This window comes from Nicotiana tabacum, chromosome 14 (genome assembly GCF_000715075.1).
Source record: "Nicotiana tabacum cultivar K326 chromosome 14, ASM71507v2, whole genome shotgun sequence".
Taxonomy (NCBI): domain Eukaryota; kingdom Viridiplantae; phylum Streptophyta; class Magnoliopsida; order Solanales; family Solanaceae; genus Nicotiana; species Nicotiana tabacum.
Window position 1 is genome coordinate 92,137,799 of NC_134093.1, and position 25,485 is coordinate 92,163,283.

The following is a 25,485-nucleotide window of genomic DNA, read 5'->3' on the forward strand; positions in this document are numbered from 1 at the left end:
TGATATTTGAAAATTAGAATTGTGTTTGGACATAAATACAATTCGGAACTGTTTTTGAATTTTTGTGAGTGGTTTGAAGTGAATATTTTGAAAAATAGCTTTTTGGAGTATTTCAAATTTCTGCAAAATTCTGAAATTCTACTTCAAGTAAAATTTGAAATTTTCATAGCCAAACACTGATTCCGAAAAAAAGTAGAAAAAAAAAATCGAAAAAAAAGTGTTCTCTTTTTTTATGGCCAAACGGGTACAATCAATTGTGAGCATATTCATTTGTCTTGCTTTCATTACTACCACATAATCCTAAAGCTCATTTTTCAAGCAGAGGAAACGAATACCTGTCATTCCAAGGGGGTAGGAAGTTACCAGACTGAAAAATCCTTGAGAGCAACTCATACACGGTTTAAAACTTCGATAATGGACTCGCCCCTCTACTCTTCACACTTAAATACCAAGTTTTTGTATGCGGCAGCTTTCGAACGATGGTGTGCGCTTCATCCACACATCATGCGCTGTATTACTAAAGGCCTAAGGGCAATTTACTCTGATAATTTCAAGCTCGCATAAGTGGATATACATACAATTTGGCATCAACTGCTGAGACTGTTGTACATAAGCAGGAAAATCAAATCAATTTAGTACCTTCTAATTAATCAGTGAAGTACCTCTCAAAACACATTAGCGAATCATATCTCCATAAGAGGGAAGAGGCATACACAATTGCAGGCTGAGACAATCACAAACTAAAATACAATACCAACTCCTTCAATTGGGAAAAGAAAAATAATTTACATACAAGAGAACTCTGGAAAAAGCAGCAGCAGGAATAGCCTCACAAATTCAACAAACTGAGCAGTAGTACAAGAAAGAGTATTATGCTCAACTCTTTGATTTTGAGTGCTTAACAAGCCAATCAAGGACTGAATCAATATTGGTGGAATTCTTGCATGAGATCATATAGCAACATACCTCTCTATCAGTTACAGATTTCAAATCCCTGCAATATAACAGATCATTCAGAAAAGACTCCAAATGAAGAAAACATGTAATACAATGTCTCGTTGAAGTAAAAATAGTAAAGACAAAAAAAAAAAAGGAGGGTTAGCACGAGGGATAAGTCTAGTCCTGTTCAAAACTAAAACAGGAACAGAAGGAAATGCAGTGGAATTTGCTTCCTACCACAAGCTTTTTCAACCATTTAGCCAAAATGAAAGAAGACAATATTTTTCGCCCGTGGAATTTTATCTGCTTACATCTGATCAGTCAAAGCCTGCTTGGAAAGAGCTTCAGGCTTGTCAATCTTGTTACCCAATACCAGCAACGGAATACCACTCAATGATGGCTTGCTCAACAGGTCATGGATTTCACTTCTTGAAATACTAACATTATCATGGTCAGCAGCATCAACAACATAACTGCAGGGAAAGACATTTAAAGAACTCAAAAACAAGATATTACAATGGCTACCAGGAACATTAGTAGAATCCTTCAAAATTTGTTAAGGGCCCAGGACCGCAAGCCCATATGGGCGGTTGGCCTAAACGGTCCTAACCGGATCGTGAGGAGGTGGGCTGGGTAGTGGGCCGGTCCCATTGGCGAGACCCGCGAGACCGGGACCGTCTGGGAAGTGGGCCAGTTCAAGCGGTCCTAAACGGGCCTATCCGAGCCCAACTGCTAATTTAAAAAAAAAAAAAAATCTGCCACATTATAGCCGTTATGGCATTTAAAATCTAGCCGTTTCCTCTGCCAAAAACAAAATAGTCATTTAACCCCCTAACTTTGTTTTAACCCCAAACTTTTTATAATTATAACATCCTAAATTTTAATATTCAATATTTAATATCGAATATAGCTTAAATATATATACTATATTATATGTACATCTTATATCGAATATAGCTTATTATATATACACTATATTATACTATATGTACATCTTATATATCTTATATACTTTTTGGGATAACCTCTGAGTTTATTAAACTCTGACCAAATTTCATTTTTATAATCAGAATTGGTTTCTAATCTATCTGCAAAATTTTTTGATAAATCAATTGGTTTGACATTTAAACCAGATAACTTTTTGAACTTCTAAATCATTTAACGATTTGAATTTAAAATCTTGAATCTCAGGAGGTCTTTGAACATGAGTAAGAACAATTTGAGTGTCTGATTTATTTCCAGAAGTAGAAACAATATCGGTTTTGTTAGTACTCATTCCTTTTATCAAAACTGTTAATTCGCCAAATTTTTTATCAAGAGAATTTATATGTTCACCCAAAACTTTGACAAATAAACTCAAATAATTATTTTGAGAAATCAGTTTATTAATTTCGGCGATGCTGACTGCGGCAACATCTTCTTCAATAAATTTTTGAAATACAGTGAAAGTAATACCTGTATTATTAGGTAAAACAAAAGGTGATTGAGGTGGGTATATGGCTTTAAAAATATTACCACTCCCATCTTTATAAGATCTTTTTAAAACCTTTATGTATAATGGTAAATAGGTGACTATAAACCAAGGAATAAAATACATAATTTAATTATGTAAAGCACAAGTTTCATAAAACTCTTGTGAAATATTATTCAAATCTTCTTTACTATAAATGTCAAAAAACCAATTTTTAAACCGGTTCCATTTATCACTAAAGAAATCCTTTTGAACATAATTTCTTGCCTGTGACCCTGGACTAAAATCAATTTTGTGAGGAATCATTTAAACTTCATTTGGGTCAAAATCCATTTCGGATGCAGAAGGAATATCCTTATCAGAAATATTATCATTATCCTGAACAATATTTGTTTGAGGGTTAATTTTAACCCTTTCAATAGGCTTATCACTAATTTTAGTAGAAATAGTGTGCAGAGATGCAGCACGATTTCGAGCTGGTCCATAGACTGGTTCAACAGGAGAAATATGTTGAATTGCAGGCAACAGTCTATTATTAGAAAATGAATGCCTATTATAATTAGGACTAATAGTAGGCAAAAGTCTATTATTAGAAAATGACTGCCTATTATAAGTGGAACTATTATCATCAAATTGAATGCAAATCCTACCATCCGGATTTTGAGTAATATGAAAATATTCAGTATTAGTGACGACATTTGTTATTTGACTTGGGGATATAACCGAATCCAAAGTCCAAGTAGTTGGGAAATTAATTTCTTCCCACTTAATAGGTCTCCTCGTGGTGACCTTAGACTTTGCAAAATTAGTTTCCACCAATATAGTCTGATTGGATGTATCATATAATTTACATCTAGGGTTTAACGTAGATAGTAATTTAAAATAAATTCTATAAGATAAACATAGAAGTTCATTTCCACCAATTTTGTCTAATCGGATGTATCATATAATTTACATCTAGGGTTTAACGTAGATAGTAATTTAAAATAAATTCTATAAGATAAACATATAAGTTCAGATCCAGGCGCATAATTATAACCATGCGTTTTCACATTTAATGTCAATGCATCAAGTATATTAACATCAGAAAGAGATAATTGAAGATTGGGTTGAGTATTAAAATATACTGGACCATAGGCCACAGTAGATTCAATCGAACCCATCAGAGACTGTCTAAAATTCAAGTTTCTAGCATCTCTAAGAGCCGCCAAAAATGTCTCTGGTAACCCTTTAAGGGTTAATGGTTTAAAAGCAATTTGAACCATACCAATATGCAGATAATTATACTGATTTTTATATAAATCAACATCTTGTTTGTTTAACAAGCGAATAGTCTGTTCGGACGGGTTTAAAGCTAAAGATTGCTCAGTAGTTTTTATCAATTGTTTTGAAGATAATTTATCAAACCATCCATAATCATAAATTGTTCTAATTGGGACTTTAGGAATTGTCCATTTATTTAATAAATCAAGATTTTGAGGTATATCTACCTTCAAGTCTAGTATTTTTCGTACTAGTTTCTCCCAAATTCATATTAAGAAAACATATCTATGCCGAATATTTTAGATCTATCTCATATATACCATGAAAGTTCCTAGACTCTGATACCAATTTAACAGAATCGAGTAGGCTGGCGGTAATCCGCACGGCCATCCAGCTCTAGCTAAATTGTACCCTTTTGTATTAGATACATAAGAACCGAAATATACAAGAATTTTTGTATAGCTTGATGACTGTATGAAAGGGTTACCCCTTTTTTACCCAAGCAAGGGGCCTGTCTAGATCTAATACATACTCTTATTGAGCCCATGTGTCTAGCGGTTCTAACCGTGAAAAAGGACTCCCTTTTTAACATCTTCAACGGGCTAAGGTCCACGGCTTGCTAGACGGAACCACTAAGGCAAAGCCAATAAGAGTAGTGCTAGATCCGACTGTACCACCATCCCGGAACCAAGCCAAGAAACTATATAGAAATTCCTTTATATTTTGATAGAGGCCAGATCTTTCATGGTGTATATAGGAGAGAAGTTAAATATTCAACATAGATATGAAATCTCTTAGCCGGACATAGTCACGACTGGAGAGGAGAGACTTGAAATATCTAATACAATAAAATAAATACCTCTTAAGGCCGGAATACAAGGCCTGAGTCCGATGAACAGGGTATTTTATTTACTTCAGGGAAATAAGTACAAGAGAGAAATTTACAAGAGAGAGAGAGAGAGTCTAAAGCCTGATGCCTTCTCTCAAATGAATGCGTCTATAAATAAGGGGGAAAAAAAGAATCTTAAAACAGTAAAAGAGGGTCACAGATTCTGGGTCCCTTTACAGTGTTTCTATTGTACAAACAGTGTTTTTACTATTGAAACAGTGTACCTACTGTTAAGCGGGGTCCCCGGCGGCTTCACTGTGTTGTAGGTCCCGGGCGGCTATTACTATAGTTGACCATAAATATCACAGTCCAGGTTGTTTTTCTAACTCCTTCATCCTTTGGAGGAATTCTTCCGCATTATGTATGGCAACATCAGATAATATCTTTTCTGATTCAATAGGCTGAGAATCATCCGCAATATCATCGTTGCTAGTCTCACTCCGCATCGAAATGTCAGATTTTTCATATTGGTTTATGGAGCGAAGTAAATTTCTTTTTACTTATTCTAGATAATCATTAATCATCTCATCTTTATCTCCTTGAAAAGAGATTCTTCTGGCAATGTGCCGAACTGAGCTATCATCAATTTTTTCTTTTTGGGGTTTGTTGAAATATTCTTGAATTTTTATTTTGATGGAATCCAAGAGTTCTTGACCGTATAACATCTTTGTTTTGGGATCTTTTTTCATCAATTTATCCCATAAATTATTATAAAAAGTCCTGTATAAACAAGGAATTTGTTCTTCAGTGAATCCCAACTTCGGAGTCCACTTATGAATCCAGGGAATAAAGAATTCTAAAAAGAAATATATTTGGTCATTTTTTTCTAAATAACAGATATGATCTGTGTGGTATAACTCATTTAAATTTGGTGAAACTTTTGTCCATTCTTTGTATAACATAAGAAATGGATCAGGTAATATTCTAACTGTTGGACCGTGGTATGACCACCAATTTAAAAACAAATTAGGAATTGGTTCAGTAAATATTTTTGCAGATACCTTTATGAACCAAGTGTGCTTATGTCTATCATTATTATAATAGAGCACTTTATCAAAAGCTTGGATATAACCCCAATAAGTAAAATTCATACGAGATTTGTCAAGGCTTATCTGCCTTTCTTTCATTGTAGACATACCCCAATCTTCAACTGATATAATCTGTTTGATAATAATTTTTGAGAAGTTATAAACATTCTCGTTTGTGTTATAACCGGAAAAGTGCTGAAATTCTGCACTGCCTGTACTGGTGAGAATAGTCTCATAGTAAGAACGGGTTTTGTATGACTCCCACGGATAATATAATCCATTTATCAAGTACCTTTGGAATATCTTCTATGACTCTTCTTTCCTCTAAATCTCAGTATTTTCTAAAAGAAATATCATTTCTTTTTTAAGTAATTTTTCATAGGACTTAATATCATCATTATCCTCTTTGGTAATTGAAGCAAAAGTATCACTTTGCTTTTGAGCAGCCAAATATGCTTGCAAGTGTGCGTATAACGGATTATCTTCTGGAATATCTTCTAGATGAACAGATGGACCTGGCGAAGATTCGCCTTTGAGAGATATCTTCTCATTTATTAAACTCTTCTTTCCCATTTGTATAACTGAGGAGTTTGATGAGGATCCGTATGACGATCCTTGAGAGTATGATGGAGATTATCTCCCTTGGGAATGTGGGGACGATCTTCCTCTGCCTCTACCTCTACCTCTGACCCATGGAAGACTCTCTCTCTCTTGTAAATTACTCTCTTGTACTTATTTCCCTGAAGTAAATAAAATCCCCGTTCATCGGACTCAGGCCTTGCATTCCGGCCTTAAGAGGTATTTATTTCATTGTGTTAGATATTTCAAGTCTCTCCTCTCCAGCCGTGACTATGTCCGGCTAAGAGATTTCATATCTATGTTGAATATTTAACTTCTCTCATATATACACCATGAAAGATCTGGCCTCTATCAAAATATAAAGGAATTTCTATATAGTTTCTTGGCTTGGTTCCGGGATGGTGGTACAGTCGGATCTAGCACTACTCTTATTGGCTTTGCCTTAGTGGTTCCGTCTAGCAAGCCATGGACCTTAGCCCGTTGAAGATGTTAAAAAGGGAATCCTTTTTCACGGTTAGAACCGCTAGACACATGGGCTCAATAAGAGTATGTATTAGATCTAGACAGGCCCCTTGCTTGGGTAAAAAAGGGGTAAACCTTCCATACAGTCATCAAGCTATACAAAAATTCTTAAATATTTCGGTTCTTATGTATCTAATACAAAAGGGTACAATTTAGCTAGAGCTGGATGGCCGTGCGGATTACCGCCAGCCTACTCGATTCTGTTAACTTGGTATCTAGAGCTTTATCACTATCAGATAAATCAGGTAAATCAACTTCATCTTCAGATGCCGAATAAGAATCATAATCTGATTCTGATCCAGATGTGTATAACAAACCATAAATCTTATCATGCAACTCATTATCAATCTCTAAGGTTTTCAACTTTTGAAGCTTACAATTTGAAGCTATGTGACCAAATTTTCCACATTTATAACACTTTAGGTCAGCAAGATCCTTCTTAGACCTATCTTTCGTAAATCTCTTTAACTTACGATAGCCTTTTCTAGTATCACGTTCTTCCTTAGATCTATATCTAGACCTCTTTTTTTTATATGGACTATCAGGGTTAGGGTATCTATGATACTTGTGTTTCTTCTTCTTGCTATGAGCAGAAGTCTGGGGTAAACCGAACTGGGTACAAAAGTCTCCTAATTGAGATTTTTTCTTAAGCTTATCTTTCTTAAGTTGTGTAGACAATTTCAACTCATTACACAAGTTTAATCCTTCTTGTGTGCCAACTCCTATCAGTTTTCCATAGGTATAATCCTTATACGGAATTTCACCGTAGCTACCCCTTAGAGTTTTTCTTACTCTTTCAGCAAATAAGGAGGGAAGGCCATCTATAAACTTAGCTTTTCAATGTTCATACTTATTTTCGGGTAATTCCATAACCCTACTCATAAAGGTATCTTTATACCATCTAAACTCACCTAAGGTCCTACATCTAAGACCATTTAGTAAAGTACAAACTGTCTCATACTGATTGGTAAATCTACCATTGAAATGTTCTAATATAGTAAGAATAAGGGTATAGACAACATCTTCTCTATATTTCACTAGAGACATGCCTAAGTTATCAACTCTTTCGTCAGTGGCTATTGCATTAATAACCGAAGCCTTTTCATCAATAGTTAAATAATTATCCCACCAGCCACGAAGTTGGCCAGTAAAACCTGCAACAATCATTTTGCAAATAGTTCTATCTGTATTTTTTACACTTTTACAGATAGTTGCATACATAAGCATTCTATGCACAAGAATAGTCAATTGTCTATCAGTCAAACCATCAAGATTCCATTCATAAAGTTCGGAACCACTATAAGACGTATTAGTCTGATTCCAATCTCGTTCTTCTATTAACACATCTTGAGGAGTAGGACGATTATAATAATAAGTTTGCATCATGGGTTTATCAGCATACTTATTATTCTTTTTGGGATAACCTCTGAGTTTATTAAACTCTGACCAAATTTCATTTTTATAATCAGAATTGGTTTCTAATCTATCAGCAAAATTTTTTGATAAATCAATTGGTTTGACATTTAAACCAGATAACTTTTTGAACTTCTAAATCATTTAACGATTTGAATTTAAAATCTTGAATCTCAGGAGGTCTTTGAACATGAGTAAGAACAATTTGAGTGTCAGGTTTACTTCCAGAAGTAGAAGCAATATCGGTTTTGTTAGTACTCATTCCTTTTATCAAAACTGTTAATTCGTCAAGTTTTTTATCAAGAGAATTTATATGTTCACCCAAAACTTTGACATATAAACTCAAATAATTATTTTGAGAAATCAATTTATTAATTTCGGCGATGCTAACTGCGGCAACATCTTCTTCAATAAATTTTTGAAATGCAGTGAAAGTAATACCTGTATTATTAGATAAAACAAAAGGTGATTGAGGTGGGTATATGGTTTTAAAAATATTACCACTCCCATCTTTATAAGATTCTCAGCCTATTGAATCAGAAAAGATATTATTTGATGATGCCATATAAAATGCGGAAGAATTCCACCAAAGGATGAAGGAGTTAGAAAAACAACCTGGACTGTGATATTTGTGGTCAACTACAGTAATAGCCGCCCGGGACCTACAGCACAGTGAAGCCGTCGGGGACCCCGCTTAACAGTAGATACACTGTTTCAACAGTAAAAACACTGTTTGTACAGTAGAAACACTGTACAGGGACCCAGAATGTGGAACCCTCTTTTACTGTTTTAAGATTTTTTTTTTTCTTATTTATAGACGCATTCATTTGAGAGAATGCATCAGGTTTTAGACTCTCTCTCTCTCTTAAATTTCTCTCTTGTACTTATTTCCCTGAAGTAAATAAAATCCCATGTTCATCGGACTCAAGCCTTGCATTCCGGCCTTAAGAGGTATTTATTTTATTGTGTTAGATATTTCAAGTCTCTCCTCTCCAGTCGTGACTATGTCCGGCTAAGAGATTTCATATCTATGTTGAATATTTAAATTCTCTCCTATATACACCATGAAAGATCTGGCCTCTATCAAAATATAAAGGAATTTTTATATAGTTTCTTTGCTTGGTTCCGGGATGGTGGTACAGTCGGATCTAGCACTACTCTTATTGACTTTGCCTTAGTGGCTCCATCTAGCAAGACGTGGACCTTAGCCCGTTGAAGATGTTAAAAAGGGAGTCTTTTTTCACGGTTAGAACCGCTAGACACATGGGCTCAATAAGAGTATGTATTAGATCTAGACAGGCCCCTTGCTTGGGTAAAAAAGGGGTAACCCTTCCATACAGTCATCAAGCTATACAAAAATTCTTGTATATTTCGGTTCTTATGTATCTAATACAAAAGGGTACAATTTAGCTAGTGCTGGATGGCCGTGCGGATTACCGCCAGCCTACTCGATTCTGTTAATTTGGTATCAGAGCCTAGGAACTTTCATGGTATATATGAGATATATCTAAAATATTCGGCATAGATATATTTTCTTAATATGAATTTGGGAGAAACTAGTATGAAAAATACTAGACTTGAAGAGGTAGATATTCCTCAAAATCTTGATTTATTAAATAAATGGACAATTCCTAAAGTCCCAATTAGAACAATTTATGATTATGGATGGTTTGATAAATTATCTTCAAAACAATTGATAAAAACTACAGAGCAATCTTTAGCTTTAAACTCGTCTGAATAGACTATTCGTTTGTTAAACAAACAAGATGTTGATTTATATAAAAATCAGTATAATTATCTGCATATTGGTATGGTTCAAATTGCTTTTAAACCATTAACTCTTAAAGGGTTACCAGAGACCTTTTTGGCAGCTCTTAGAGATGCTAGAAATCTGAATTTCAGACAATCTCTGATGGGTTCGATTGAATCTACTGTGGCCTATGGTCCAGTATATTTTAATACTCAACCCAATCTATAACTATCTCTTTCTGATGTTAATATTCTTGATGCCTTTACTTTAAATGTGAAAACGCATGGTTATAATTATTATTTAGAAATAATTTGACTTTAAAGTTTTTATTTACCCTTAATGAGATGATTTATAGCTGTACATATATCTATGGTTTTTTGATAAGGTAAATTGTATTAATCAAAAGGGAGAGAACTCCCGTGTACACGAAGTATACCCAAGACGTAGAGAATTTACATCAGAACATGATTCTCTACAAAAAACGCCCAATCTTCTATACAAGTAGGGGCTAAATGAGTGCACCAAAAAGTGATCAAAGATAAAATGCTATTCTTAAGATGTGAAAAAGGAGACTCAATCTCCTCAAAAGCTCTCCTATTTCTCTCCCCCCATACTACCCACATGAGAGCTAACGGAGCGAATTTCCACGCCTTTTGCTTTCTTCTTCTACGAAAACCACCCCAACTATATAACATTTCCTTTACAGTGCTTGGTATCACCCATTGAACACCAAAAAGATTCAAGATTGACCTCCACAATGCAGAGGACACAGGGCAATGCAACATAAGGTGATCAACTTCTTCCCCAGAGCTTTTACACATGTAGCACCAGCTAACAAGTGTAATTCCCCTCTTTCGGAGATTTTCAGCAGTCAAGATCACTCCCCTTGCCGCTAGCCATACAAAAAAGCACACCTATCTGTTGGACCATTAGTTCCTTCTGGTTTGAAACTCTGAAGACGTGGGGGAAGGAGACCCTCAGAGTATCCTCTCCACACCACCTATGATTCCAAAAGCTGATTCTCCTTCCATCTCCCACCCTGTAAGTGATGTTGCCACTGAATACTTCCCAATTCTTCGTGATACTCCTCCACATGCCACACCCGAAAGGTGTTGTGATCGCCTTGGTCCTCCAACCCCCTCCCGTTGAATCGTACTTTTCTACTATGACCTCCCTCCATAGAGCATGCACTTCTACCCCGAATCTCCACAGCCACTTTCCCATTAAGCTCTGTTAAATACCCTAAGATCTTTCACTCCAAGTCCACCCCACTTCTTTGGGGAAGTGACTGTCTGCCAATTCAGTAGATGAAACTTTCTAGTTCTATCTGCCGCATCCCACAGAAAGTTCCTTTGAAGTCGCTCCAGTTTTTCTGTGATACTCACCGGTGCTTGCAACATGGATAAGTAATAGGTGGGCATACTCGATAAAGTGCTTTTGATAAGCACTTCCTTACCTCCTTTTGACAAATACCGTTTCTGCCACCCTGCTAATCTTTTTTCAACCCGCTCGATCACTGGATTCCAAACCATAGTATCCTTATATGAAGCGCCCAAAGGGAGGCCCAGGTAAGTAGTGGGAAGGGAACCCACCTTGTATCTGAGAACACCAGACAAGGCATCAATATTAGTAACCTCACCTACCGGAAAAATCTCACACTTGCCGATGTTGATTTTGAGTCCTGATACTAACTGAAACCACTGCAGGACCTGCTTCAGGTAGGTCAACTGATCCATATCGGCATCACAGAAAACCAGTGTGTCATCCGCAAAAAGCAAATGTGAGACTCTTCGGGCACTGAGCACCCCAATCGGAGCTGAGAATCCTCTCATGAAACTTCCGCCCGCCGCACGATCCATCATTTTGCTAAGAGCATCCATCACTAGAATGAATAACATGGGGGATAGGGGGTCACCTTGCCTGAGACCCCTGGAGCTACCAAAGAAACCACACGGGCTACCATTAACCTGGACAGAGAATCTAACTGAGGAAATGCAGAACTTTATCCATCCCCTCCATCTTTCCCCAAACCCCATCCGCATCATAATAAAGTCCAGGAACTTCCAATTGACATGGTCGAAAGCCTTCTTAAGATGTATATATATATATATATATATATATATCGAATATATATCTTAAGATGTATATATAGTATAGTATAGTATATATATATATATATATTATAACGCATTGCTTTGAATATCTCTTTACAATATTTTTGTCTTTAAATTTGAATTAAAAATTTTAGGTCACAATTCTATAATATAATTTACAAGGAACTGACTTAGATATTTTTATTATCATTTTTTTTCTCTAACTTCTATAAAAAATTTTAAAAAATAAAAAGTATTTGTTGGGCCCACTTAGGTCCGGGACCGGCCCACTTAACCCGGGACCGTTAGTTCGTGGTCCCGGTCCCGGGCCGGTTCCAACAAGAATCCCGTGAAGCCCGAGACCACTTAGGACCGGGACTATGAAGCCCACTTAGGACCGGGCCCAGCCCACATGCCACCCTTAGGGGGAAAAAAACTGGCTAAAAGGAAAGAATTCTCCCATGCCTAAGGTTAATTAGAAATAAATCTGTCAAAAGCCTGATCAGGTAATTTGAACTAGCAGCTGTTCTTTAACAAACCATGGTTGGAGAAAACTAAATGCAGCTCAACAATAAGAAGACCACTGATCTACTAGGAGTTGTATCCCGTCACTTCCAAAAGTATTATGGTTATGCAAAATGATGAGCACTCAAAAAACACAAGCAGCGGAATTTACTTGTATAAGTGAAAGTAATAACATCTATAAAAAATCAATGAGGAAGGAATATTAACATCTACACAATGTAATTAAATAAGCTGAAGATAGATGCATACACTATAGCAGAAACTGCACGACAGTATCTTTCCCACATACTGCGGAATCTGGGTTGACCTCCAAGGTCCCACAATTTTATAGTCACATTTCCTTTAGTCACTTTCCGCATGTTAAATCCCACCTAAACATCCAATAGATTTTGTATTATTATCACAGATAAAAATGACGCATTAAAGTTGAAATTGGATTTGGCTTACGACTAGGAGCTAGGAAGATGACAACTTACAGTTGGTATCATGTCTTCACTGTATCCACCAGTCTAAGAATAACAGGTCGAACAAATATGAATAAGGCATCAGATTCCATCATAGTACATGGAAGCAAAAGGATACGAAAAAAATAAGCATACAAGAACAATCACTACTTATCTACTTACTGCAATGACATTTACAAGGGATGTTTTTCCTGCATTCTGCAGCCCTATCAAAGAAAGCTCCATTTCCTGCTGAAAGAAGAGGCTGAAGGAAAAACAAGTTTAATGAGCTGATATGAGGAGTCTTTTCATAAGAGAAGGGGAGGCAAAGTAATCAAATTACAAGTGCATATGCAAACGGCAACTCCGGCTCGTGTTATAAGCCCTTTGAAAATAAAGATACAATAACTTCCAGTTCTCAAACTTTAAGCCACAGTCGAAAAGCTGAAGTAACAATTACACACAAAGGCTAAGCCGAGGGACAGAAAACAAATAGCAAGTAAGAGGTCCAGGTTGAGCAACACAGAGTGAAACTACTAAGACATGATGGATAGAAAATAATCGAAGATCTGCCAACAATTAGTCTGCTGAACCAGTTCATCTCCCGAGCCAACCCTTCGAGCTCTGAAAGTTCAGGCATAAGATGGAAGCACACAGCACACCCTCAACTGCCAAAAATCTATAAAAGGAGTGGGGCCACCAAACATTTATTTATAGATATATTTCACATTCTCACCTTTGGTCATCTAGTCCTTTTGCTATAGAGGTGTCCAATAGGTGAACTGACAGATCATTCGTCACCCACACAGATAAATAATGCTTCTAGTGAGAGAGAGAGAGAGAGAGAGAGAGAGAGAGAGAGAGAGAGAGAGAGAGAGAGAGGGTGCAGGGGATGAGTCTGAACAATGACTGAAATACATTAGGAAAGTTGACAAACCATATTGCTCTTGATCCCCTTTTCCACAGGTTCGGCTCTATCTGTGTGTTTTTCATGTCATTAACTTAGAAATATAGAGTTTTGAATCGAATCTATTTAGAAATAAGATCTTTTTTCTCATGGTAGCCTGCTCCAGTCCCTTTACAAAACTTTTGTTATTGGGTTATCCACACACTTCACATGTTTCTAGCGACTCATATGGCATCATCAAATTATACAAGTCTTGCATAAGAATCTACAATGCACTAGAACACCCTTGTTGACGATCCTTTACTCTGACAGCATCTAGAGACTATGTGATCACCACAGTTCTCCAAGTTTCCCGATAAAAAATTCACTGTAGAGCCCTAGTCAAAATCAAAAATGTGTCTATTGTCAATAACAATTAACGCCAATCACAAAGAGTTGCAGCCTCATCTCATTCAAGTTACTGAAACAAATGGGAGAATAGAACACAAGTATTAGATATCATAAATCAACATTCAACTCATAAAACTGGTAATTCCAAATCACCATAGCACGAAAAAGTTCCCTTCAGAGGAATTGTTTGATAATGATCAAATTAACAATAAGGAGCTCGCAATTATTTCAATTGTTACTACATATAAAGAGTGAGGAGGGAGTAGGAGAAATTACATCAATCAATCACTTAACTCTCAATCCCAAACCAGTTGAGTTGAAGTTCACTATATTATGAATCTTTTATATCTTATTCCACTCTATTTGGAGCCATGAAGGAGATTGATATTGCTCTCTCTGTTCCAATTTACGTGACATAATTTGATTGCGCATAAAGTTTGAAAAAAAATAAATTAAACTTGTGATTTTAAATATGTCAAAAAGCAAGAGATTGGAAACATACCTTCGAAGCCAATTGAGCAAAGCTTCCCAAAGACCCATGGCTAACGCGAGGGTTCGTAAACGAGAGCGAGAGAGATCTGTAAAAATGTCAATATAGCTGAGAAATCTCTCTCTCTCTCTCTCTCTCTCTCTCTCTCTCTCTCTCTCTCTCACACACACACACACACACACACACACACCCAAAAAAACAATGTTTCTGTCTATTTTTCTTTCTTCAATTGAACCTTTGGGAAGAATCGTAATCGTACATTGGCGATGGAATCAGATGATTATGATAGAAGATAAAGCGAGAGTCACGGATTTGCCCTTTGAATAACATGAATTTACGGGACAGCCATTGCGATTGTCGAATGTATTTCACTGTAGGTGTGGGACAATACAACTGGCTAATTAGAGTTTAATTTCGATTGGTGGGTAAATTACCAAAATTGTTGGGCGGCCCCACTATTCTCTGTTTTTTGTCCTGCATTTTGATTGGTCTCCAATGGAATAATTGTTTTTCTTTTTTTAAACGAAAAAACTACAAGAATAGCCATAAACATGCAATACTTACCAACCAATTAGCCATTAAGTCATACTACCAAAATTAGCCCTAAAAAATTATTAATAATATACAATATTCAACAAATCTAAGGAAAAAAGTTTTTTTTTTAATGTGTATGGTTGGGATTCGTCGAAAACATATAAATAGGACAATATACAAATTTTTAAGAAGGATTAAAGGTGATTGTGATTGGTTTGGAGTCAAAATCATTATTAATGATATACAACATGCAAAAACCTAGGCAAAATAGTTTTTTTCAAAGGGTATGGTTAAAATTTATTGAAAACGCAAAGATGAAACAATATATAAATTATTAGGATGATTGGAGGTGATTTGGATTGGTTTAGAGTCAAAAATCTTACTTAAAATCGAATTTATAAATTTATTTGCGACATATGTATCTAACATGTACCCCACATATATATACATGGATATACATGAGATACACAAAAAATACATATTTAATTCATGTGGGAATATACAAATAATACAACTGAGATACATAGCGAGATATATATATCATCTTCTTCCATGTACCTCTTCTTCTTTTTGGAATTCGGCTCAAATTTCAATTCAACCCACTTTCAAACTCCACTAGATCATCCTAAAATTAAGATTCAAAGAGTAGACAAATGAGACATATAAAGGACCTTTTCTTTGTATAAACCATGAAGTTAGACAATATCTTAACTCAATGCAAATAATTTCTCGAAATTCGCTGTTGAATTAGATAATTAATAATACTAATAGTCTTTAAATCATTTTTAATATAATACTAATGTAATTGTACTTTGGGGGGGGGGGGGGGGGTTATAAGAAGCATACATAACAAATTGCGCTAATATTGATAGCATTTTATGACAATTAACTAATATTGATAATATTTATACTGTTAAGGGCCAAACTGGATAGTTCGTTCTTTTAAAACTTTCTTTCCTAATGATGTGATGATAAACAAAAGACGCTACGATATTTTGCAAGATTGAAACCTTACATCAAATCAAAGTAGTGCAAAGTATGTTATATTCACATTGCACTATTTGGATTCTTACTTAGGTCTTGATTTTAGTTTTAATCCAAGATCTCATCCTTAATCGTGTTTTGTGTTGTTAATCTTAATTCACATTTAAGATAGACTATAAGGGACTGTTTGGTAGGATATATTAGGGAAAATAATATATGTATTAGCTTTAATATTAATAATGTATAAGTACCTCGACCGAAGTTTCAATTACACATTTTCTATACCCCTCGAACTATTCTAACATGGAATAAATGTCTTCTTGAATTGTTATGACAAGATATTTCTTGGGAGGTGAAACACACTCGCATACCATGTGTATATTTTATTACTCCTTTCTTCTCTCATTATGTTCCAAGTTTTGATTTATTATTTTATTCTTTCATGACTAATAGCAACAACATGACAACAATGAAGACCAAAATTTTAATTTTCCGATTTCGATTTTGGTTCAAAAGATGATGTTCCCATATGATAATATTTTTAGCATCGTTACTACCGATTTTGTAAGGAAAGAACTGTATATTTTCAAAAAGAAAGGAAACAAATATTAGTTTAAGTTTATGTCATAATTAATTAAGCGTAATATCCAATAAAAAGATGACACTTGTACATACAATCAACTTTAAATTTATTTTTTTGCTAATGCAAAAATAAGAATAAACCATAGAATTTTGAGAAATAGTCATTTAACATAATGGTATTGTAAATAGAGCCCAACGCCTTTCAATGGTGGCTTTGTCGGAAGAAGAAAAGAAATAAAAGACAAAAGACTTTTAAAAAAAAGAGTAGTAAGTAAATGTTTTGGCATCTCACACTCTCTTTGAGACACTCTCTCTTTGATATAGTAAAACACACAATTTGCCCGGTCAGTATTTAGGGTGGCAATAATTCCACTGCAAAAAAGCTCATAGGTGTAATAAGACCACCGAAAAGGTAAAGTGTATAATTGAACTTTGGTCATATATTTGAGGGGATACTTATGCCTTTTCCAGTATTATTAATCTACAGTTTGGTAGTGTCTTTTAATATATGTATAACTAATACCTTTATTAGTTATATACCATATTCAGTATTATTACATACATAGTAAACTATGACATTAGTAATACCATAATTTTTAATAAATGGATAAGCATGTATAAAGATAGAATTGCCCTATCAAAACCTTTAATAGACCAAACCAAACAATTGATAAGAAATAATCATATCTTAACTAATCTCAGCATAACTAATTATAACATTACTAATATTCCATATTCAATATTAACAACCCCAAGGGCTGGCCAGACCCTAAAGCAAGGCCCCAAGAATTTAAGGGTCCCAAAATTACTATTTCTCAATATATAGTATAGTATAATTTATATAATTATTTCTTATTGTTGATAATTTTGTTTCTTTTCATATTAGTGTTTAATAACTTAATTTCTTCCTCTAATTAATGTAACCAAAATAGTTTTCTGCCAATCTTATTTTACGTATTTACTGAATTATTTTTCTCTATTCATTAGTTAGTCACATAACTATATCTAATAATCTAACTTATCATTTATTTTTCTCGTATAAATTATACTCCCCCCTCCTCCCCGAGCCCAATTTATATGAAGGTATTTGACTAGACATGAAGATTATGAAATAAAGAAAGACTTTTGAAACTTGTGATTTAAAACAAATCATAGGAACTTGTATGGCTAGAAATCATCTCATTAAGGATAAAAAAAAAATTAAAGTTGAATTATTACCAAATATAAAAAGGGGACTAATTAAAAAAAATATCACATAAGTTGGGACGGAGGAAGTATATTTCTGGGTTCTCTCATTTCAGTTGTGATGCAATCAATGTTAAGTTAGTTTGTACTTTATAAAACCAAGTTCTCATTTTTTCCATTTCACATACTCGACTAATTTTTCAAACAACGATGCTATACATATATATACAAAAAATCTCTTATTAAGGCTTTGCTTTAGGAAATAAGTATTACGTGTAGTTCGTGCAAATAACAAGAGGCTGTTTTCGACAGACCCTCGGCTCTCTCCCTCCAAGAATTTTCTACCTCGCTCTTGAGGTGACTCGAACTCACAACCTCTTAGTTAGAAATGGAAGGTGCTCGCCACTAGAGCAACTCACTCTTGTCTGATAGTTTGTGCAAATACTTAACAAGATTTGCTCAAATTATATATACTAAAAAGAAGTTAAAAATATCATTGGCTACTTCATTGGCGCTAGATGCGCCTTTGCACTAGTTAACTTAAAAATCCAACTACCACCAAATGTATTTAGAATGAGGGATATTTTCTTACCCTTAATAGAAGCTTTGAGTTTGAAGTTAAAAAGATTTTAATTCAAAGTTTAAACTAGCGTTTGGATATAGATTTGATTGAAACTTAAAAAAAGAGTTTTTGAAGTTGTGGTGAAAAATAATTTTTGAAAGTTGAAGTTATATTTGGACATGCATTTTATTTGAAGAAAAGTTAAAATTTTATAAGTGGAAGAAAAAATTTCACTCAAAAACTGCCCTAAACCAAAATTTGGGAACTTGAAAATTTTTAAATTTTTTTCTCCAAAACATCTCATATTTAATGTTTTTAATTTAAAAAAATAAAAAAATAAAGTCAAAATATATGAACAAACTGGAGCAAAAAGTTCAATGCCTATGAACGAAGAACCTTTTTATAGGGAGTTTTTATTCTTGGGGCCCAAAATGGAATTAGATTCACTAGTAGGCAGTATGAAACAAAAAGAAAACTTCAAATTCCAACAGCCTTATAGCTTGTTTGGCCGACCCGAAAAAATCAGTATATTTTGAGAAGTATTTTTTTAAAAAATCGGAAAGAAACGATTTGTGTTTTGGCTAATCACTCTAAAAATCACGTTTGAACAATAATTTGTGTTTGGCCAAACTTTTTAAAAAGTATTTTTAAGTATCAAATTACAAATAAGGACATGAATAGATTTACTTAATAGTTAATATTATAAGTAAATAAATAATCTCAAAATTTTGTTATTACATGAAATAATTAAATCTTTTCATTTTATTTAAGTAAAATATGAAAATAAAATTAAAAAGTACTTTAATTCTTTTAATATTATTCAAATATATTAAAAATCATTCACCCCTAAAGTTACTATATATTAGAAAATTATCCTAAAAATAAGAAAAAATATTTATACATTAATATCTTAAGTATTAGATTTAACGGTTATTTTGGTATATACAATATTTTGTTAAGGATATTTTTGGTAAGAAAAAAAGTCAAAACTACTTCAACTTTTATTTTTGGCGGAAGAAACTACTTTTTTACGCTTATCAAAAACTGCTTATTCTTCTTCCCAAAAGTATTTTTTTCTACCAAAAATTTTGGCCAAACACCCTAAGTTAAGAAAACAAAGTGTTTTAGGGAAAAAAAAATACTTTTGGCCTTTGGAGAAACTTGACCTAACGTGCTATTAGCCTTGATAAAATTATCAACAAGAGTGTTTACACCAATTTAATAAATTAATTATACATATCTTTACAAGCATGAGTATTTAATAAAACCATGTTTTCACATAAGTATATTTTATTTTATTCGCAACAAAATATTCTTCTTAGGGAAAATCCCATGTATGTACTAATTTGGGAAACTTTTTGTGTGTGTAAAGTTTAGAGAAAGTGCTGAAGAGAGAGGGGAAAGTAGAGGGCCGACACAGGAACTTTGGTCTGAAGTTTCCTTCGTCATCATTATTATCCTCAAAGTATTCATGAACATTAATTCAAGATCCAACAAAAACACTTGTACTCAACCTCCCTTTATTCTCTTTGTTTATTGGTACAAGAATTCACCGGAATAAGTAACCCAAAATTGGGTTCTTTTGAAATTCTATAGCTTATTTTGTGAAAACTCTATACAGAAATGAAATACCCCAAAATGGTTTCTTAACAACTTATATCACTAGATGTTTTTGTGAAATTCATATACCCAAAAGGGATTCTTGAGGACTGATTTTCTGAAAATTCAAATACACAGAACTTGATGATTAGTTTAACTTTTGCTCAGCAGAGTAAAGATTGCTGTTTGAGCTGACACGAGCATTTACCAAAGAAACATATGTCGAGAGACTTTGTTCAATCCACGACTAGGCTGTGTTCTGGTAAGTTTTTTCTTGTAGTTTGTTTGGCTCATATTTTTCTGAGGTTGGCCCAATGGTGTTTGTGGATTTATGTTATGCCTATTTGGCCGGGTTAGTTTGTGTGCTACTCGAAAAATAGCTAGCTAGCTTTTGCACATAGATTGTTGTGTTTTGACCTTCATTTTATTTGATAACACGCTCACGATTTAGGAGAGAGAAAAAATTTAACCCAAAAATTGCCCTAAACTAGTTTTTGGGAACTTAAAAAAAAATTTAATTTTTTATTTTTTTTTCAAAAACTTATCATATTCCATGAACAAACAATATTTTCAAAAAATAATTTGAAAAAAAATTGCCAAAATCTATGGCCAAACCGGAGTCTAGTATCTTCGACCTGAGAGGAAATCACTGAACCTTTTTTTGTCTATCAGGATTTAAACCCTGGTCCTCTGTGGTGTTTATTTTGGATCTTTAGCCGAACAATGTTGCTTTTCTATGGTCTCTGCTGAAAATTTTGTTTTTAGATTAAAGATAGTTCTTATAGTTATTCCTATACTGGCATTAAAATTGCATACTTTAGATGATATTCTTGGTTAGTGTAATATTTATCTAAAAAAAATTGGTTAGTGTAATGCTTGACATGAATTTATTCCAATCCGTTAAGATAGGGTTGATTTTGGTAATTTTCTCATCTGGTTATCATTTGCTCCAAAGATGTCATTAGCTGTTGGGACAAAACTGGATAAAAAAATATAAACTTGGAGGCTGTTTATGTTCAGTGTCAGATAGATCAACTCTTGAACTTAAGGGACCATTTAGGTCAAGAACTCATTGATTACACTTGTATATAGTGTTTTAAATGTCTCATCAATTATCTTCTTATGGACTCCAGGACACTCGATGCACTTTTTCATTTTCTGGCTGTTCACTTTTTTATTCATACAAGTTTTGCACTTTCATATATGATAAACTAGTAATGTTTGCCGAGATATATATATTGTATTGAGATGTGTCCTTACATTCATGAGCATATGCCTGTTGTCTCAATTATGCGCCACATATATCTTTTGTGGTTGTGACTTTAGCTTGGATTTCCGTAGCTCTCATTTTCTTAACTGCAGAATTTTGTTGATAAAAAGGGTACATCGTGAGGTCAAGACCAAATCCAGGAAATCAACCTTTTTACGTTGCAATGCAGGGGGCAGATTGTTTCCAATTGTCATATGGAGCCTAGTAGGGTGCCTTATTTTACTTCAGCTGTGCTCCTTTACTTATCAAAGAAATGTGCAAAGCGGCGGGACTCACTTAAGTATAAGCCAGCAGACACAGTTTCGGGAGCTTGAAGAGGTTGAGAAGGAGAATATACAGCTTCCACCACCCAGGAAGCGATCCCCACGTGCTGCCAAACGGAAGCCTAAAAGGCCAACGACCTTGATTGATGAATTCCTAGACGAGTCTTCCCAGCTAAGGCATGTGTTTTTCCCTGGTCAAAGAACTGTTGTGGATCCTAGGAAGAATTATGGGAATGATACCTATTACTACCGGCCAGGAAGAATGTGGTTGGATACTGAGGGGAACCCTATACAAGCTCATGGGGGAGGCATTCTTTATGATTCAAGGACAAAAATGTATTATTGGTATGGAGAGTATAAAGACGGCCCCACTTACCATGCTCACAAAAAAGGAGCAGCAAGGGTAAGTTTCAGAATGGTGCATGGTTATAGGTTAATCAGTTTATATTAGTTAATGCCAATATACTCCGTGTTTTCCGTCAATTCTACATCTTGTTCCCTAGGCCCTTCTCCTCTCTCTTCTCTTATATTGTATGTGCTTGAATAAACGATACTGAAAATGAGAACAAAAGAAGACCTTCAGCCATTCCAAGAGCACTCTTTAAACAGAAATCATCATGGCTTTGTCTTGCTCGTGTTCTTTCTTAGACAGTAACGAAAATATTCAGTTACGTTGCCGCATTCTGTCCTAGAGCTCATATGGTCCTTTCCTCCATTCTATTGGTTAATGATTCATCGGCATATTTATGACTTCCTTTCCTCCATTTTCTATAAGTTTATGATCCATTAGTGTGCTTTATGAAATAATATGACAATTATGCAGTAAATAGTATTTTTTGGGATAAGATTATCATCTATTGGTTCTCCCTATTCTATTATCAGTCTGAATGCTCTTTTAGTTGATTCCATCTGTTGATAAACTTACACTCATGAAAGCTGTGCAATTGATACACCGAGCCACCTTTTAGGTTCTCAAGCATGTTTCTTATCTTTTAGATGTCAGCAGCTCGATGGCCTTGTATGCTCTTTATGGGTGTTTTAAAGCAATGACAGTGCTCTGTAAAAAGAAAAACCTATTTGCTTCTCCAAAATTGACAGGGTAAACTGAATAGGAAAGAAGAAGATGATAGACTGAATGAGAATGAAAAGACATGGAGGCATTTTAGTATTCCGGTCAGATAGGATGATAGATGGAATAGGAAGAAATGAAAAGAAAAGGAGAAATGGCAGAACAGAGTGAATATGAAGAGAGATTTATGTGTCTAGGATCCCATGGTCTATGATATCAGTATCCTGATCAAATAAAATCATTGTAGAAGAAGAGATTATTTGCTGTTTGTCCCTGAAAACCTTAAATCGAACATTATTCCAGGCCTTTTTAACTGCTGAAACTTAAGAGATTTAACAATTGAATTTGGAAGATAAGTTCTATTGTCTCTTTGCCTCATCGACTTACCCTATGAATTTGTGAGTTGTAACTTGATTATGGTAGGAGATGGATTTTCTCTCAAAAATTCCCCCTTATTGCAGCTGTGTCTGCAATTATAGTCTAGTAATACCGAGGAAAAGCATTAGAGAAGTGCCTGCCTATGAAGATAAAAGGTACAGCACCTTATAGTCAGAAATAAAGGAACATGTACTAGTTTTGTGCTTAGGTTGTAAAGTCTCTCATTTTTCATGCTAAAATGAGATAACTTGCTAATCCAAATGTATGCATTCTTGTTGTGCCATTTAGGACTTTAGGAATCATTGGCAGGTAGGATATGAGCATTGGAAAATGTGTTCGGGAATCTCAGACATGGTAGAGATATAGTTCTCAGGCAACTGTGACATATATGAAATGTGACTTAGTTGTTGTTAATGTTGATCATGATTAGACTAGATTTTTCTGATGTCGACCAAAATTTTGCACAGGCCATGAAGTGCTTTAGTGAAACCATGACAATATATTTTATGTGCATAGCCCATTATAAAACCTTCCTGATCTTCTTTTCCTCAAATACTGTTGAATCAGGTAGGTACTGGGAATTCATTAGTTCCTTCAAAAATGATGTCTTATCCATTATCTGACATTGGTGGTCATATCAGCTTTTTTGACTAAGGCCAAATATCTTTTCTTTGTCGATAATCATTTGTGCCTTAACATTTGCAGCTTTTCATCTCCGTGCTTTTGTCTTTCAGGTTGATGTCATTGGTGTCGGTTGCTATTCATCAAAAGATTTGTGGACATGGAAAAATGAAGGCATTGTTTTAGCAGCTGAAGAAAAAAATGAGACACATGATTTACACAAATCGAATGTGCTAGAGAGGCCAAAAGTAATTTACAATGAGAAGACAGGTAAATACCTAATGTGGATGCATATTGATGATGCGAACTACACTAAAGCTTCTGTAGGTGTTGCCATTAGTGATTTCCCCACTGGCCCCTTCAATTATTTGTATAGCAAACGACCTCATGGATATGATAGTAGGGACATGACACTCTTCAAAGATGATGATGGCGTTGCATATCTTGTCTACTCATCCGACAAAAACAGTGAGCTTCATATTGGTCCACTTAACAAAGATTATGTAGATGTAACTGAGACAGTGAGAAGGATTCTTGTCGGACAACACAGGGAAGCACCTGCTCTATTTAAGCACCAAGGGACATATTACATGATCACGTCCGGCTGCACTAGTTGGTCTCCGAATGAGGCCCTAGCTCATGCATCCGAATCGATTATGGGGCCGTGGGAGACCATTGGAAACCCATGCATTGGCGGGAACAAAATATTTCGGCTAACTACTTTCTTTGCTCAGAGTACATTTGTGCTTCCATTGCCCGGAATACCTGGTCTCTTTATTTTTATGGCTGATAGGTGGAATCCGGCTGACTTGAGGGATTCGAGGTATGTGTGGTTACCATTAACAGTGGGCAGGCCGTTAGACCGTCCTATAGAGTACAATTTTGGGTTCCCTTCGTGGTCTAGAGTGTCAATATATTGGCATAAGAAATGGAGACTTCCTTATAGGAGGTGAAAAATGTAAATAGGGGTTTTACACTCTGATTTCTTTGTAAAATATGTTTTCTTTTCTTTTCTTTGTGTTTTTTAATATTCTTCCACATCATGTGTTGTAGTTAATATTGTTGATTTTTGAAAAGATCATCATAGGTGTAAGTATGCAGAGGCTGGACCCAACATTCATTATATGTAAATGTAATGTACACTGTAATTTCTTCAGCTGTAATCATTTTTTTCTGAGTGAAAGTGAAACCAGCTCCGTCATTTGTTTGTTCCCCTGTTAATCTCTTTACACAATGTAGTTTCTGTAAAATTGTCAATGTAGATAGAAAATGTAGAGATCTTCTAATGTTAAGAGAAACTAAAATTTTATAGTATCAGACTGAGACTATATTAATTGGAGTGATCTGAATTGTAAAAATACGAATAGCCGACCTGACCTAAACTTGCTTGGGATTGAAGCGTAATTGGTGTTGTTTTGTGCATCGTTAATACAACTTCAATTGACTATATAATAGAACTAGAATGTGATATTTAGAAATCTATCCAACACTATCTTTGGTTGCACCATGCATGAGAGTGAAGTTAAGGCTAAATGAGTAAGAGCACATTGATTTATTTTTGTTATTGGACTATGTGTACTGTGTCATTTGCTTCATGGCTTGTTACAATTTCAAATAACACTATTCTCGATTATAATTTTCCCAAACAATTTTTAACATTCAATTATAAGAACTAGTTATGGTGTCTCTTAGTACTCTCTCTACTCCACTCTTTCATTTTTCGTTTTTTTTTTTCA

The 25,485-nt window shown here is 34.7% G+C and overlaps 2 protein-coding genes across 3 annotated transcripts; one reads left to right on the forward strand and one right to left on the reverse strand.

The window, feature by feature from the left end:
* Positions 1–622: 622 nt before the first annotated feature.
* Positions 623–14,952, reverse strand: LOC107797219 (ADP-ribosylation factor-like protein 8b). Of its 2 annotated transcripts, none has more exons than XM_075229748.1 (6): positions 14,715–14,952; positions 13,099–13,180; positions 12,949–12,981; positions 12,722–12,843; positions 1,251–1,412; positions 623–994 (listed from the first exon to the last, which is right to left on the reverse strand). In XM_075229748.1, the coding sequence occupies exons 1-6, from the start codon at positions 14,750–14,752 to the stop codon at positions 877–879; spliced, it is 555 nt and encodes a 184-aa protein (XP_075085849.1). In that variant the 5' UTR covers positions 14,753–14,952; the 3' UTR covers positions 623–876. The 2 variants fall into 2 exon arrangements, with proteins under 2 accessions (XP_075085849.1, XP_075085848.1); XM_075229747.1 differs by lacking the exon at positions 14,715–14,952 and adding an exon at positions 13,853–14,199.
* Positions 14,953–19,890: 4,938 nt separating this feature from the next.
* Positions 19,891–24,940, forward strand: LOC107797220 (uncharacterized). Its single transcript, XM_016620093.2, has 3 exons — positions 19,891–20,410; positions 21,588–22,084; positions 23,863–24,940. The coding sequence occupies exons 1-3, from the start codon at positions 20,368–20,370 to the stop codon at positions 24,700–24,702; spliced, it is 1,380 nt and encodes a 459-aa protein (XP_016475579.2). The 5' UTR covers positions 19,891–20,367; the 3' UTR covers positions 24,703–24,940.
* Positions 24,941–25,485: the final 545 nt, after the last annotated feature.